At 34.6% G+C, this 18,793-nt stretch overlaps 1 protein-coding gene across 1 annotated transcript; it reads right to left on the bottom strand.

Annotated features, from left to right (window-relative positions):
• Positions 1-1,094: 1,094 nt before the first annotated feature.
• On the bottom strand, positions 1,095-18,347 carry LOC143250530 (testis-expressed protein 264-like). Its single transcript, XM_076501205.1, has 3 exons — positions 17,782-18,347; positions 11,685-11,912; positions 1,095-4,583 (listed from the first exon to the last, which is right to left on the bottom strand). The coding sequence occupies exons 1-3, from the start codon at positions 18,040-18,042 to the stop codon at positions 4,212-4,214; spliced, it is 861 nt and encodes a 286-aa protein (XP_076357320.1). The 5' UTR covers positions 18,043-18,347; the 3' UTR covers positions 1,095-4,211.
• Between the last annotated feature and the right edge of the window lie 446 nt (positions 18,348-18,793).

Raw genomic sequence — 18,793 nt, 5'->3', positions numbered from 1 at the left:
TAAATAATTTATAAATAAATCATTTAAATTGCATAACAAATGTTTTCATATGACATAGCTAGCACATGTGGCACCAGTCCATTGCAGTTAAGAACTTCCATTTCCCTGAGCAAGTTCTAAATATGGTCCTACATGGATGATGTTCAACATTTACTATTTCTTTTGTTAAATGGAAAACAATTATGGGGTATGCTTTAAACGTTTTAACCTAAACATTTATCTGCAAATAAGAATTACCTCAATGCATTCAGAAACACATACACTACTTCAAGTCTCTCTTAACTGTATAGCTTTATTATTGTGACATAAGTGACATTCCAAATAACTTTATTAACTTACATTATTCCAAGATACCAAGTTTCAACAGAAAGGTTATATTTCTTTCACAATGCAAACCATATGGAAGTATAGAAATAAAAAAAAAACTATATACAAAAAAGTCAGTTTTACTCAATGAATTTCACATTATTGTTAGTATCATATCTTCATCTATACTTCCGCTAGAGAAAAACACATTCTGAAAGTAAAATTCTAAAAACTTTTGACTAATAAATTAGATTAGTTTACTTTGGATATTACTCCAAAATACATAGATCTTATCTATACTAATCTCCCTAATTCTAAACTGATAGTTTAATCAGAAGGCAGGTGGTCAGCATCACTCAATGTCAACTACTGGGATATTGTAAGCAAACTGTAGAATTTGACCATCACCAATATAATGTACCCTTGATCACACAGTGTTAAAAGTGATTTTGTGGGATGGATCGACCAATGAACAACCCTAGGATTTACAGTCTGGTATGGTAGTTAGTCCGGCAATGCCTGAGAGACTCCATTATATTTTAATTTGTCATCAACAGTTAAGCCTCATACATAACACTTGCAACTTTTTTTGTCAAATTAGTCCAAAATGAATCCACAACTATCATATATACATAAATGTTTACCTTCATTAAATGATATCAGAACAAAGAAACTAGTTTATTTGGAAATTTGATATTTGAAATTTTAAAAAATCCACTTTTATTAGCATTTAGACACAGTTTATCTTAGGTGTATAAAAAAAAGTATTAAAGTCCAAATATCAATACTTCGAGCAGCATTTTTTTTATTACTTGCTTTCCAATACAACCAGCATAACATCAGAGCAAAAATTATATTTATAACAAATATCTGTCAAAGTTTTGAACGAGATGAATATCACCCTTTGATTCATTTCCCAAATTTTTTAAAACCCTAAACAATGTAAAAGAAAACTGTAAAAATAAGTAAAGAAACAAGTTATACATAACCCTATATCTCCATTTGGTTCTAAACCTACCACCATATTGTTATTTCCCCTTCAGCAGTTAACTTCCACCTCAACATTCTATACCAGAATAATTTAAAATATATACATTTCATTGTAAATCCAATACTATTGCAATGCATACCCGTAAGCATGCATGTAATTATTTAGCAGTAAACATAAATACAGTCTGCATTTAATTTTCAATGATGTCAGTTTTCTTTATTTAATCTTTCTCATAATAACATGCTAAATTACAGTCTGTATTTCAGATTTTTCTAAAGGGTATTACAATTACATAATACACATAACCTGACATTAAAGACAACAAAGGAATTTGGTCCATCTAGGACATCTCATCTACTAAATTAAACACTAGAAAAACTGAAATTGAGCCCATACATATCATTCAAATATTTACCAAGCTTTCTGTTAATTCTCTTTATATTAACTACATTCTTTGAAATGAGCTGCCTTTAGATAACCACCTTGTTAAACAATGACAGCTGTTTATCTGAAGATGACTCTGACAAAATATACATCTCTCCTAGTCTCACAATTCTCATCATTAAACAGAAAAAAATGTGTCATTAACTCTACCAATGCTCTTAACAATCTGAAATACTTCAATCATACATGCTCTATATCTTTTTTTTTTTTAAAAAAGGAAAACAACTTCAGAAATCTTAACATGCCCTTACATGACAATCTTTCCATCCCACGTATCACCCAAGTAACCTTAATTTGTGCCATATCCAAGAATTCAGTTTTTTTTCTTTAAGGTAAGAAGTCTAACATTCAATACAATACTCCAAATATGACCTAATCAATGACTTATACAATGACATTTTAAATTCTTTATACACATATTCAATATATCTATAAATAAAACCAGAAGTCCTTTCTGCTCTGTCACAAGCAATAGCATATGGCTTTGATGACTTAAGATACTAACCAATTATTACACAAAGATATATTTCTTCTCTAACACTGTTAAAATTATTCCCATCAAAATCACATTCAGTTTAAATTGTGATGTCTCACATGCTTCATAATGAAAACTGTTATACTATTTTACTTGCTTCATATATTTCATAACTCATAGTATAATTTTTTTTATGTAGAAAAAAAACTGTGTATATAGTTTTATTTTAGTCTTCTTACCTACAAAATAATATTAACTTATTTGAAAAGGGTTCAGGAGTCTAACTACGATCAGGATGATTCTTGAAATGGGTTATCTTATATGGATAATTACTGTTTTTTTACTTATTTTCTTTGAAGGACTGAAGGGTAAAAGGGCATTTCACTGAAGTTTATAAGATTATGCAAAGAATCGATAAATACCTTTAATATTTTTGTGCAATATTCCAGAGTTAACAGGATAAGATTAAGTACATGTTTAAGTTTTCAAAATAGTAGGTAGTTTTATTTTTCTAAAAGTAATTAGATCATGGAGTAAGTTACCTCTAGAGAAGACCATGCATGACTTTACAATTTAAAGGGGAAATTGAAGATTTCCTTGAAAACAAAGAGCAGATTTAGTTTTTACTTTTTTGCTTCTTGAGGACAGGGGTTTAGAGATAATTTAAGTGCTAAATTGTCCACTGTTGTAAACTTGGTAATACTGATTGTATTTTTTATTCCACACATCAAGGACTGGCTTTATAAAGATAAAATTCAACCATGGAAGCTATCTGTCTTGTTAAATCTTTCAATTTAAAGGTTTTTCAAAGAAGCTTTTAGATTACAAGAAGAAAACAATGGGTGTTTTGAATATTTTGATCTAAATGTCTTAAGAGAAACTTCACATATTTTTATAAATAAAAAAGAATAGCTGAAATATATTTGTATGACAAATTATTTCACACAGAAATTAATAAGTTGTTTTCAGCTATTTAATGTGATATATGCAAGTAATTTTTAGAAAAATTAATCATTCATTGTAGTTTCACAAACAACATACACTATTATTTCTTTCTATTAGTCAGTTTTCTGCTGACATACAAACACCACCAAAACATGGTAATGCCATATCATCTAACATTACAGGTCATTGAAACAAGCACCCAATCAGATTATAATATAATCATAACTCTATGAAGCATAAATGCAGTTCTCTATTACTTGGATAAAGTTCTTGTAAAATGTTTATGCAATTCATTGATCACATACTGAAAAAGAATTGAATTATATCCATAACTGTAAAACAGTCAGTATATTTTTCTTTTTTCAATGATATTACAGTATGATATATACTGCCATCCAAGTGTCATCTTGTGAAGAGATATCCAACTATAGTTATAGGAGTTATTCAAATAAATTCACACTATTATATGTTGAGAATAACTGATATAAAAATGAATTTTTTCAAGGTCATTACTTTTATGAAAAACTTGTATACAAGTGAAAGTTTCAGTGAAAAATCTTTATCACCTACTGTAAGTACATTGTTTCAGTGGTGCACATCAAGTTACTTTAGATTTTGGAACCAAAATGAAATTTATATATATGCTCATGTGTATTCTCAGAGAAAAACAAGGGGAATTTCAGAATACTTCATTAAGTGACTGGCAAGTGAAATTATAGTTAAAAACATGAAAACAATGATAAAAATAATTTAGAATGAATTTCATAACAGAGGTTTGTGACTGACATATCACTTTGAACAATTCAAGAAATAAATCTATTTTTGTAGCTCATCTCTACTGGAGTCTTTCATCCCATAACTTTCAAATGAATCACATGTATCTTATTTAGCCTTGCAAAAAGTTTGAATGTTCCCATAGGAGTGAAGTAATATGTTATATAATTTATCACTGAAACTTACAATAATATATATATATAGACTGAATATAAAAAGAAAATGGTAGTAAAAGCTTAGTATATCTGTAAATTAGTCAATATCCCACTTCCTTTTTCATGACTCCATGTGTAGTTCTTCAAAGGAAGATGTCGTACTAACAGAAGAACCACTGGCACCACTGCCCGTCTCCTTCTGACCATCTCCCTCGCCATGTGTAACTCTCACACCACCAATATTTTCTGAAGCTTTCCCTTCAGCAGCAGTCATTTTATTAGTTTTTGGTCCATAAGAGGGTTCTTCTAGGTGAAGCTGTTCATCCTCTTGGTCAAGATCAGCTTGGATACCTTGGTCGGAATGTGCCTCTTCTTCACTCTCTTGGAGAGCCTCACCCACATAGAACTCTTCCTGACGTGCAAGAGGAGCCACAAACAGTATTTCGTGCCCATCATATATCTCCATGATTGGATGAGCACATAACTTTTTGTCCTATAGAAAATTAATGTTCTAAATCTTATCTTCTTCAGCACATCAATCTTGGTTCAGAAAAATAAAAACAATACCTTTAAATTTCCATATAGTCATTTTAGATAAGCATACAGGTCCTGATCTAAGAGAAAATTAAAATTCTAAAGTAAAACATAATACAGCAGCCAATGTCTAAATAATATTCTTAATAGAATCCTAAGTTTCAAAACAATGACGACAATATTTGTTTTTATTACTGAAAATGGATTTTAATGTACATGCTAAAAACAAACTATTTATACCTCAATTAAATTAACTAACTGCCCAACAAAAATGAAATGTTACATATACTTATCCATCAAACTTTAAAATAATTTGAAATACATATTTTTGAGATCAACTTAAACAGTTACAAGTTTTAATTTTGGGATGCACAAAGGTACAAACTCTGGTGAAAATAAAACTCGAGAATTATTTCTAGCTTAATAGCCTTCTGTTGATTACTGAGCTATGAATGAAACAATAACTTGAAATAGCTGGTAATATTTATATAATTCTTTTCAATTTTAGAAAAAGAAAATTACAAGCTTGTGTTATACCTTATCAGCAGTGGTTTGATTTGGATGCAAAATGTCATTTTTGGTACTGTATTCTTACCAAAGGCATGATTATCAACAGGAGGCACTAGAATGCTATTTGACTTAAAGTGTTCAGGAAATATTTAACTGTGGCCTTATAGTGCTCATAATATTTTGAAATAAATTGAATCACAAATAAAGTTGTTAAAAATCTGAAAAAACTACCTTTACATTTTTACCCAGAGAACTGCAGCTAATAGAATCAGAGAATGATAGAGTTTTTTCAAGTAAAACTTACAGCTCATGGCTATATCTCTTCATAAACTTGAGATCTAATTACAGCCATGGATACTGAGAATTTCCTGTTGTTGCTTAAGCAGTGCAGTGTAAAGGTTGGAAATACAATTTTGAATTTTATGGTTGGTTGGTTGATTTGGTGTTTTATGGCATAAAGCAGCTAGGCTATCTGTGCCAAACATCCAGTAAAAAATTAAAGTAAACCTAGTAAAATTCATAAAAGGAAATTAAGGTAAAACAAAACAAAGTTTAAAAAAATTGCATAAAACCAATGTTTACATCTAGTGTACAACGTTAAGAGAAAAACTACAGTAATATAAGTTGTAGAGGGCTTTCTGTAGCATAACTGTAATTATCATAACTCACCAGGATAACTAACACATAAGTAAAAAAAACACCATCAGTCACCTGAAATTGGCCTTTCCAGTCCTGGTTCCAAGTTATTTGACATTATGAGCATTTTCTAAAAGTAAAGTAATAAAAGGTCTAAAAGACTTGCAGCAAAATTTTAATAACTCACCAGGATGACTAACAGGTAGTTCAAACAGCAGTGCTAGTCACCTGAAGTTGGCCTTTCCAGTCATAGTTGAGTTATTTAATGTTATGGCCAGTTTCTAATCTCAAATCGAATTAGATGTACTTAGATTCTTAAAATTGAATCACATTAAAAATGTTCTAATGTATAAATTAAATTCAAATGGCATTAAGAAATGAATGGCCTTTAAAAAACTAAAAACACTACCAAGGTGGACAGTGTCACCATCACCAACAACACTGTCTAATGTTATGAACAAACCCTGGGACAGAACATGTTTAAAATGGTGCCATCATTGAGTTATAACAACGGCAAGACAGTAAAATGTGGCTTATTGTGACCCAAGTGTTACACAGACCATACACTGGTGCATCAGTTCCAGATAAAAGAAAACGATGAGTTAAACTGTGACCAATGCATAGTCTTGTTAGAACAACTTCCTCTTTTCGATCCTTACAGAAGCAAAATGACCAAAGTCCTACACAGGGTTTTATTTGGAAAAGCTTGTTTTTGCATTGCTCACTCCAAGTCGACTGCCAGCTGGCACAGAACCAAGCCTTGAATACAGGACCATAGTCCTCATATGGGACAGACACAGCAGTGATAGAGCCAGAGCAGATAGATTTAGCTGCAGTGTCATCAAGCTTGTTCCTGTGAATACCAACGTGGCCCAGTATCCAGAAAAACTGAATAGAAGTAGATGTTAAAGAAAAATTGGCCAGTTGGTTTTGAATATCGGTGAGAACAGGGTGTGAACCAACATGAAGCGATTCCAGGGCCAGTAGAGAATTACATGAGTCAGTATAAATAGTGCAGTTTGAGTACTACTTAGCTTCTATGTGATCCAGGGCAAGAGAAATGGTGTACAGTTCAGCAGTGAACACAGAAGCTGCAGAAGGGATTCTGTGCACTACCACTGAACCACAACAAACCATAACAGAGCTCACAGTCACCTGATTTCAAACCATCTGTTTAAATAGGAATGGAAAAATGGTTTGAAAGATTTTCAACAAATAGCAGACAGTATTTCCAATCAGGAATGTCTACTTTTTTCAGATGACTTAAAGATAGGTCACATTTTGGGACCATAAAAAGCCATGATGAAATGGGCTGACCAGTGGATACAGCAATGTTATCTAAGGACAGACTCAATTCATTGAACTGCGTCTGGATATGAAGGCCAAAAAGAGCAACAGCAGACCGTCTGTTCTGAAAACGTATGGCCCACTGAGGAAGGAAAACACAACCCCAGGTTGTGTACTTTGGTAAGAAATGAAATTTGAAGCGTACAGTAAAGACAGTTGCAAACGGCAGAGGTGCAAAGAAGGTTCATGAGATTCTACATATAGGCTCTGAACTGGGGAAGTGCAGAAAGCCCCAGTGCAGAGTCAAAGTCCTTGATGATGAATAGGGTCTAGCACCTTTAGGGCTGATGGTCTGGCAGAGCCATAGACCAGTGATCCATAGTAGAGTTTCGATCGAATAAGAGCACGATATATCTTTAGCATAGAATGTTGATCCACACCCGAAGCGGTGGAAGTGAGGATGTTCAGTGCTCTTGTACATTTGACCCGTAGCTGCTTGATGTGTGGTATAACAGTCAGCTTACGGTCAAAGATAAGCTCCAAGAACTTTGTCTCAGAGACCATAGTCAGCACAACTTTGTTGATACAGAGTTCAGGATCAGGATAAATACCCTGTTGGTGGCAAAAGTGCATGCAAACAGTTTTAGAGAGAGAGAAGTTAAAGTGCTGATCAATATACCTTATGTTCGACGACTGACATGAGATGTGAAAGTCATTGACATAGGGTCCGTTTGCAACAGTGAGAGGGAGTTGTTCAGTTATGGCATTAATTTGTACACTGAAAAGTGTGGCACTCAAAACACAGCCCTGAGGGATTCCAAGTTCCTGAAGAAAAGAATGGGAAAGTGTCAAACCCTCACGCTTACCTTTCGAATTGTGCCCCATATGACTTTGGACCTGGTGGTAGAAGATATGCTGGTTGAGAACTTAATCCAAAATTCCTTCTGTCTTTGACATCTTACCCACCAAGCATGTGCAAGAGCCTGCTGGAAAGAGATGCAGTTCCAGAGTGTGGGAAAGCTAAGGAAAGTATCCCAAGCCTGTTTTTGAGCCTTCCGTGCCACGTGGCAAAAAGGATTCCACCACAGACGACGATATAGTGGAAAACGTGTCGAGGTCTTAGAGAATAATGAAGGGGGAGAGAATTGAGAGACCAACAGCAGTAAGGAATTGACTAGGTGCATGAAAATAAGTAGAAGAACCAGTACTGAAAAGAGAAAGGGTGTGATCAGAGAGCATATGCTCTACAGAGCAACCCATCCTATCAATATCAGCAGTTCTCCAGAGGGAATGAAGTCCATTGAAGTCCCTCAGGATGAAAAAGGGAGATGGCAACTGGTCAATAAGAGCATCAAGGTCTCATTGATCATATGTCTCTTCAGGTGACAGGTAGAGAGAACAAAAGTGATGGTATGACTCAAGGAAACACAGATGGCTATGGCCCCAAAGGGTGTGTCAGGTAACAAAGACTCATCCATCACATAGCCTGTCATTTCTATACAAAAAAAACTGCTGAAAAGTGACTGTATTGGCAGTCTTCAGAAATGTTTCCTGTAAGGAAAGACAGAGGTTGGTAGTAAGCAATCAGTTTTTTGATGTCACCCAGATTAGAACATTAACCTCGACAGTTCCATTGTATCAAGGTGGCCATTTTTATTTATGTGTAGGTGAATTGGGTGGAGAACCCTTCTGTTTACGACCACGTCTTTTTTCCCTACTGTCCTTATTCAAGGGAGGCCTATTGACCTCCATGGATCCTGCCCTGGGTCGATTGGGAAGGTCTTTGAGGTTGGAAGGAGATTCCAGTGACTGAGGATGTGAACGAATGATCGTTTTGCATCTTGGGATGGGAGAAGAAGATGTATCCGAGGAAATGCCTGTACCCAGAACCAAAGGAAGTGGATCTTGGAATTTGTTGGAGTGTATGTAAGGGACAGAGATGGGTGTTGAAGTTGATTCATCAACTTTTTAACCATGGAGGTTAAATGACTTTTCATTTGTTTTGAGAACAATTCTTTTGGAGGCACAGAGAGATCTGTCTGCACTCCCACTGTAGTTGTAGAATGAAGTACAGCAGCTTACGTCCGAGATGAAGTGGCGGACAGCAACTTTGCAGCCTCAGGATAAGTAATGTTATGAATCGTTTTCAAACACTGCACCTCTTTTTCTTCCACACATTTAGGGCAAGAACAAAAGTAGGATGGGTGAGAAACATTGCAATTGAAGCAATGAGGGTCTGTTTTACACTCATAGGCATCATGGTCCTTGCCACCGCAATGAGCACACGTCAAGGAACCACAATATGACATCTTTGAGTGACTGAACCACTGACACTGGAAACATTGGAGAGGGTTTAGAATGTATGGCCATACCTTGCAATTCAGATAACCTGCCTTGATAGTGGCAGGTGGATGTGGTGATGTAAATTTCAGAATGAGGATACTGGTAGGCATCATAATTCCATCTTTGTGAGTGGTAATACACCTAACTGCAGAAGCTCTTTCAGTGGAGAAACCAGCAAGAATCTTTGACTCAGGGTTGTTCTTCAAATCCCTCTCAACAATAACTCCTCATGATGAATTCAAAGTAGTATAAGGTGTATCCTCAATAGGTATATCCCCAATTACTTTTGAATGCAAGAGAAGTTCACTATCTTGAAATATGGATGTTTCCACCGATATGACCCTCTAGTCCTTTTGCATGAAATAGGGAGATATTTGCACTGAAGGTTTGTCTGAAAGAGAATGAAAGGATAAGAAAATGAAGTAGTCAAGGTGTTACAGATGTTGAAGGTTGCTGCTCAGAATCTTCAAGATGTGGTCATTTACCTGTGGACTGTTTTTTCACCGTTTTATTTAAAGTTTTTATTTGGGGGATCCATAATAAAAAAAATTGGGAAATTTTGGTGCCCACTGATCACAACCACCATGGAGTCTTATGAAGGGACACACTACAATGACAAACAAGGACACTGTAGCAAAGCCAGGGTTTTGTGAGCACTATACCCAAACACCAGCATCAGATACAATGTCCACAACACCTGCTGAGAACATCCAACACTAGTACTTGGCTGACCCAAGCCCAAGTAGACCAGCCGATTGACCCATGGGGTCACCCCAAGGCTGCCTATCTACAGGAATTCAAGGCAAAGTGGTGGGTTTGAGTTGAACCCCTCAACCACCAGGATCCTCTCCTCCCCTTCATGGGTTGCCATGCACAGCAAACACATAGGTGGATGTTTAGATCCCAGAGGAGGTAAACTGAAAGAATAGAAACTTCCTTGGGAGATCCCCTCACCATGTACAGGAAACCACACTGAGGGGGGAATTTTATGGTTAGTAGATTACAATTTCAGAAATCTAGATTGAGGTGTACTTTTAACAAAATGTTTATTTCTGACAAGTTTGTGAATCAGTTTAACTGGTACTGTATGTGTTTGTAGATATTACTCGTGTGAAGTGATAGAGAGTTACTAATACTATTACAACTACGCACTTAACCAATTTAGCGGCTTATCCATTATGAATGTCATTTACATGTTAATTTAGAAAACATCTTATCACACTGAAGATGTACTCAGTCTCTTGTCTGTTCCTAAAATGAAATTCTCTCATAACAATAAGACAATTTTTCTTAGCACTATAATAACCTGTGTGTCTATCCCTAAAATTTTCACTTTCTTGAAATAGAAGCCTGTAAAATATTAACAACACATTCTGCATTATCACCAAATCTCATCATAATATTTCACTCGCTCTCTCTCTCTCTCTCTCTTATAAGTAGTTGGATCATTATTGCTAAACAAACCCCACCTCACCTCATTTGTTCAAATTTAGAGCATTCTAACATCACGTCATCATAAACATTTAACCATAACTCAATACCACTTATGATATCAAACATTCTAAGAGCAACCAAACCTTTTGCCTCTAACAATTTTACAGTTAATTCTCACAGCACTTTAAAAATCCTAAGTCTTTTGCTTAACTCCTGACACACACTAAAGTAACTTGAACCATTTGATGCAAGACTTTTTGTAAGCTATAACAATAATATTTTCTTTATTAGTAATAAAAAGAAATGCATTTTATTTTCTCCAAAAGGTAAATTAGAAGAAATGTCATGTTCTCCACTTCTTTCATGAACCAAACATTCTAACCTCGATGACATCACTTTTCTCACAAATTTAACCTGTTCCTTACAATTAGGACTACCATCAATACCAGGTTTACACTGTAAAAAATTTTATTTTCTATATGTAGTAAGATTGTTACAGTTCTAAAACAGTTCAAATTATAACACTATTTTTTACTATTTTCTAATAAATCTACAACTTATTGAACCACATTTTAAAAACAAACAAAACTGTTAGAAGCTTAACTATTTAAGAAATATCGATTACTCATTTACAGTATTCTTCAACTCTTTACATCATTGTGTAATTTTTTCATGCTTATTTTTGAGCATATCTTCCCATCACTTTTGTTGTTAAACTGAAAACAATGTTATTTAATATACATATAGAAAATTTATACATCAATCTGTATTGGTATAAAGAAAAAATATCTGTTGTATCAAGTTTCATGTATTTCCAATATATTCTCAACTGCTTTAAAATGCTACAAACCATGACATAATTCTTTAGCCTTGGATAGACTCTTGTAATGGCTATCATTATAGAAATTATGCCTTTGTAAGGAAAGGTTGTCATAACGGCATGATCCACAGGTGGAAATGTGACAAAGTGGTAACCTTTTTCCTGCAAAATTTTCTTAGCAGCATTAGAATCATTTCCAGCATTCTGATCATCATTCATTACAGCCCCTACAGCATAACGAAGGCTTAGTGGCTCCACCTGAAAGGAAAACCAAGTTCAACATATAACAATGTAAACAAGGACTCTTGTCATCACCCAGGTTCACAAAATTTCTATATTATCACCCTTTTTCAATAACTTATAGACCCATCATTATGTAAGTGTGAAGATATCATTAAGTTGTTAATTTATAACAAAGTGGAAGAAATTTTTTTTTTTCAATTTACATGTTTACTTTAAAGCTTTACACACCACCATTAATGGGTACTACTAAATTTTACTTCTGTTGTTTACTTAAACCAGTCAACATTGAAATTCTCAAAGAAACAGATAATATACTGATATTATCCAAATATTTCAACATTAAGTTTGTTCACTTCCAGGATGCAAGATGTGATGCTTTTATATGTTTGGAATCTTAATCTATTTCCAGTTAGTCCTCACTCTTACTGTGGTACAAGTTTTCTTGTAATTCTTACTAAAGCAAAGCGCAACTTTCAAATATTTTATGTTTCCTAATATGCAATAGTGCTGCTGTTGCAGATCCACAATAGACAATCTTCACTAAGGCAGGGATTGAAATTTTCTATTTAAAGCCAGACATGTCTGTTAAAAAATCATGTTTGACTAGCACTTTCCCATCTATCACCGGACATCGTGACTGGTGGTCATATTCCTAGCATAACGGACACAAATACATCGTCCCCTCAAAAATAAGCGAGGCAAAAGCTGTGTATGCACAGCCAAAAATTTTGCTTAAAAGTATATTCTGTAATGAGTGGAAAATAACTTGCAAAATTTAAGATTTAATTTAAGACAAAAAAAAAGCAAATTTTAAAAGACAGTCGTGAACACTCACAAGATACGCTTTTTAGATCGACTTATCCGTGCCGTCCTGGATAGGCACGTGACTGCCAAACATTCACAACGATCTGACCATGGCATCTGATAGTAAAAAAATGGGAAAGTCTCATGATCTATTTCAGTTTGGCTTCACGGGCAAGACTAATGAATCAAAAGACAATACTATGGAACCTCAAGCGAAAAAAACCCAAGCTTGTTGACCCAAGCCCAAGTGTTAAAGCAAAAACTGTTACCGCTAGTACTGGCACTAAGCCTACTCGTCATTTCCAGGATGAATGGAATAGAGGCCGACCATGGCTGGAGTATAATAACGCTACTGGACTGATGTTTTGCTCAATTTGTCAGGAATATGACCAAAGTAGTGGAAGACAGAAGAACACCTCCATAACAGGATCTTCCAACCTGAGAGTGCTGTTAAGGAGCATGAAAACAGTCGTGTCCACAGTCTAAGTTGTTAAGCTAAGACAGCAAAAGAAACACCTGATTTAACTCCCACAATGAAAGAATTGAGAAAACTTAACCAAACTGAGAAAGATCGTTTGCTTGTGCTGTTCAGGACTCCCCTTTATATAACTTTGAATGCCAAACCATTCAGCGATTTTCAAGATCTTCTGTTGCTGCAGGAGCACAACTTTGGTGTGAACTTAACAGAACATTATGCCAATGACAAACAAGCAGTTATCTTTATGAAGTACACTACAGAAACAATTAGAATTAATGTTGGGTTTTATCTGCACACCTCGTTATTCTTTGGCATTATGACTGACGGTTCAACAGACTCTGCCAACATTTAGCAAGAGATAGTCTATGTAAGATACTTGGACAGTGACTGTTACCCAGTAAACTACTTCCTGTGTCTGCAGTCAGTTGAGAAGGCTGATTCTGAGCACTTGCTACAGGCACTTAGTTCAGGTAAAGGTTTTTTAATTACCTGGGATGAGAATTTTCTGGATTTTTCCCAAATTCCTAATTAAGAGAAATTAAAATGGATAATGTTTCTTATACATGTGTGTTTTAATTCAGGTTTACATAGTCATTCCATTTTAAATACACATCAGTGAAAACTCAGGCACTTTTCAATTAATTTAAACAAAGAAGAACCATGTATTTACCACTGACAGAATTGGAGCTTAACCTAGCACAACTAGCATAATAGATAACGGGGCAGTTGAATTTTCCAAAGTACAAATTTACATTTTTTTTCTTCAGAAAGTAACTAATATTGGGTACTCATTTTTTGTACTTGCAGCATTGTCCATATATGGCAAGTTTCCCAACTGGCTTGAATCAATTGTATGCCTGACAGCTGATGGGGCAGTTGTAAATTTTGGCACAAATAAAGGACTTGTCAACAGATTGAAGGTGCAAAAACCTTATTTGATAGAAATCCACCGTGTTAGTCACAGATTGGAACTTGCAATTATGAAGACTATCAAGGACATCCCTTACCTTGATAGTATCCAAACCTTTTTAGAAAACTTACGGAAGTTTTATGACAATTCACCACAGAACTGGGCTGGCCTCAAAGAAGCTGGTAAAGCCAACAACATCATTGTTGTTAGAAAGCCAACAAAAGGGACAGGAACCTGGTGGGTGACCTACAAAGAGCATGCTCTGGAGTCAGTTTTCATAACTGGCCAGCTTTAGCAGAGCATTTGTATCAAGTAAAGCTGTATGACAAAGAGGAATGTAGACAGAAAGCTGCAAGATTATTCAGTACTTTGACAAGCCTATGTCCTGTACATGGACATACTCTTGGCAGTTCTGCCTGACTTGACATCTCTTAGTCTCAAAAGACAATTCTGCTACTGTGAACACTGTTTCTGACAAACTCGCTGTTTGCAAAGAGAAGCTGAACAATCTGAATCATGTTGAGAGATCCCAGAAAACTGTTAAAGAGCTCACAACATGTGAACAAACTGGCAAACATAGAGGAAAGGTGATTGCTATTAGTGGTCAGACAAGGGCCAGAGGCTCAAAAAGTGTCACAAAAGAGACAGTTGCTCAATCCGTGGTTGAAGAAACTGCCATATTCATAGGTAAAATTGTCACATATCTGAATGAGAGATTTGAAGAATTTGATAAGGCTTTTATTGGTGCCTTTCAAATTTTTGAACCAAGCAACTGGCCAAAAAGCAAGGAAGCATTGTCATATTATGGCCATAATGAACTCCAGACACTACTGGACCACTTTGGTGCTCTACTAGAAGCTAAGGGTTTCAACATTGCAGCTGATATTTGCCAAGCTGACTTACATAAGACACTGCTCAAAGCCACAAGACTTGCCAAATCAGATGAGTCCCTGGCTAGTAGTGCAAGTGAATTGTGGGCCCATATGTTAAGTCAAATTACTGTTGAGGACAGTAAACTTTTCCCTGGATCAACAGTGTTGGCCTTGGTATGCCTCATGCAGGTGATTTCCGTGTCATCTTCTGAACCATAACATGGATTTTTGAAACCAGATGGCAATTATTAAGGATGACTGGCGGTCCAAACTAATAAATGATTCTCTTAATAACTTGATGACAATAAAATTAGCTAAGAATAAGACCTGTGATCTTGCAAGCACAGAATTACTGTGCACGTCTGTAGAATCCTGGTGGAAGGACAGTAAAAAAACCAGACGATTTGAGAGTTCACATGGAACTCACACACGTAGAAACAATAGAGATACTGAGTCTACATCAGCTGATGTCTTAGTGCTGGATGACTAAATCTACCAGTTTGATTGATGTGTCATTTTTAATAGATACAAGGCTTGTTGCCACTTGCTTTGAAATAATGTTTCAGTGCTATAAATAAAATGATTCTGTTTTATATAATAATTGTCTCTCCTTGATTTCTTGTTTTTGGTAATGTCAGGTGACAATTTTGAGGTGTCCTGCTAAAATTTCAAATGTCCGGCAGGTTTCACTGTCTAGCAGGACATGTGTCCTGCTGAAAATTTAGAATATTTCTACCCCTGCTAAGGTCTGTATAGTTAACTTTGTTAGTTACAGTAACTTCATTCAGTGTTTTTACTAAATATAACTTTTAATAATTTAGAGATATATTGTCATGCATTGCCCTATATTGCTAACCATATTTTAAAAATAGACACTGCTATATATCTTTTATCATAAAATATGGGACACCATAAAGCCTTTTGAATTATCAGTGATGTCCTAACTAAAACTAGGGAATTTGTGAAATTTGTTAATTAATCATTGCCCTAGCATCAATGTTTCAGAGAGGCAAGCTTTCCCACCCTTCTTTTCTCCTTCCCTACCAAAAAAAAACAACAAAAAAATAGATTTTTATCTGTATTAGACTGAGGCACCTTAGAGCTGTGCATTAGTTGTATTTATTAAATGGTTAGTCAATAGTCCCATTAAATAATTATATTCAGTTAGTACAGTGTTCCTCAAAGCATGAAATATAAAGCAACGACAAAGGTGGTATTAGTTGCTACTGGCCAGTTATCTTCCCTCAACTCGGCAGTTAAAAATTAGTGACAGTGACAGACAGCCTTAGCAGCTGTGACTTAATTAACAAATAAATGACAAATAGCTTGGGTGGCAATATTTTGATTACTTGAAAACACTGAAAACCAAAATTTCAATTAGACAACTGCTGTCATGACAACTGACTAAACTAATTTTGATTAATCAATTTAATTAAAATTCCAATTTACTGATTAGTTTATGACACAATCACTGCTATAGATAATTGATTAAATCTACCATCAGTTTCGATACATTGTTTGCTCCTTTAAGTAGAGCTTTCTCTATCCATACCAGCCGTTTTTACATATATACTTTTTAAACTGTTATTAATCCATGTCTAACAATTTTTAATAAATATAATTAAGTAAACAATATGAAATAATGAACAGTGATGTGTCAAAACTATTCCTTATTAAAGCAGTCTTAACTTAATTATTACTGGTTATATTTGTAATGAATAATAATATTAAGTTAAAGCTACATTATTTAGTCCAAGCAAAACACAGAAGAACAACAGCCATAAATGTAGCTAGATATGTGGCAATATTTTGAGCATTTGGATGGTTGGAATAATCAATATCAGTAATAATCAGGAACAGTAATTTCAATTAGATTATATTTGTAACACTAACTGGATTAAATGTAATTCTGACTAACTGATTATCTTATGTGACACTAATCAAAGTATGGTAAAATATACAGACAAAAGTTCATGACCTCACAAAAATACAATGACCTATTATGACATTGTAATTTTTCTGACAAAATGACTTGCTTAAAGTTAATGAAACAAGCTACCAATTGCAGTAGTTGAAGCCAGCATCTGACACATTTAAGAGAGGAATCAAATGCTTATGTAAAGTGGAGAGAATTTAACTTTTTACTTCTTAAAGGTTGGTATGCAGTGACAGCTTTGACTGTTAAAAAACTAAACTGCCCCTTGTTGTCTAGATCACTTTTATCAGAATATGCTGTTTTGTAACTGATGACAAGTCAATGCATTTATGTAAAAATAGCTTAAATACATTTGGGCCAAATTGAAAATCAAGTCTGACTACATGGTTAATACAATGAGGAATTTTCAACCAGAAATGGCAACATTTTTGTTATGTTGTACTACATAAATATAGATGTTTTGTACCCCCCCCCTTGTATTGAGAGAAATTGTCAAAATTTGTTATTTGTGCAAGTATTTGGTGTTCCAACATAACTATAATGTAAGCTGTTGCATCTACAAACTATTACTAGTACTAAACTATCAGTATCATGTACAAGTGATCTTGCACTATTGCAGTTATCTTTCCCATGGGAAGACAAAAGGTAATTATTCTAGGTTCTCTAGGTAAACGACACAAAAAGAGAGGTAGCTATAACTAAGTGAACAACATTCTTGGCCACCATACGATAATGACATTTTAATTTACTTATATATTTTAAAGTACAGTGATGAAGTACTAAGTTAAGACATTAACTTAAAAAAACAACTTGAAGTGTATAAAAAATTACAACTTTTAAAACAATAAATAATTAATAATTTATCCATATATGTACATACTTACCTCCTCTGGATCATCATAGTATATTCCAATGCATTTCAAAGCAGGCATAAGCGTAGAAACTTCTGTAAATAATTTTCCACAGTTTTTGTATGGGCCTCTGGCATATTTGTAAGCTACATTAAGGCTTCCAAACGGGGGACTACCAGCTTTTACTTCAATATCCACAAATAAACCAGAATATACCAAATACGCAAATACAGTTCCAAATAGAATAATTAAAATACAAATAATAGCTATAACTAATCCCAATTCAACTTCCATGATTCAAAATTACGTTTCCTACCCTAATGCTACAGGTAATAACAAAACGAAAAGTCTCCGAACGTATTACTCCACAACCAAATTAGGCTTATATCTCTATCTACCTCAATAACTGGAATTCACGTTTTTTGCCACCTGATTGATTACTGAGGTAAGAGGGCGCTATATAATATACAGGATACATAAGTGTATTCTTTTTTGTTTCATTTTATACTTAACATTGTAACTGACTACAAATAGTCCCACTGTTTATTGTAGGTGCCCCCAAGAGGCTTAATAGTATGGCTGCGGACTTATACTATTACAAACCGGGTTTCGATACCTGTGGTGAGCAGATCACAGAAAGCTCTTTGCGTAGCTTTGTATTAAAAAAAAATTATTGTACGTTTAAGATATTAATTAAATTTATTATTTTCCAACTTCGTGAACAATAGTTTTTGATTGTACTATTGTTACTGCCCTGCTGTTTGACTTCATATATGATATCAATTTATCTCGACATCAGACTCCTCTAACGTTCCACTGTTGGAGAAGTTATGTTTCAGTTGGCCGCAAGTCCTTTTTAGAAAGGGTGGTGATCCTTCTGTTACTTTATGAAACAAATATCGTGACTATACTTTATATATATATAAATTTGCTAGAAATATTTATAATGTTTGGTAGGGTTTGAAAGTTTCATGAGGGCTATTTGCACTAGCTATACTTAATTTAGCAGTAGCAGACAAAAGGGAAAGGAGATAGTTAACATAAC

Source organism: Tachypleus tridentatus, chromosome 5 (genome assembly GCF_004210375.1).
Source record: "Tachypleus tridentatus isolate NWPU-2018 chromosome 5, ASM421037v1, whole genome shotgun sequence".
Taxonomy (NCBI): Eukaryota; Metazoa; Arthropoda; class Merostomata; order Xiphosura; family Limulidae; genus Tachypleus; species Tachypleus tridentatus.
This window is presented reverse-complemented; position numbering and strand designations above follow the sequence as displayed.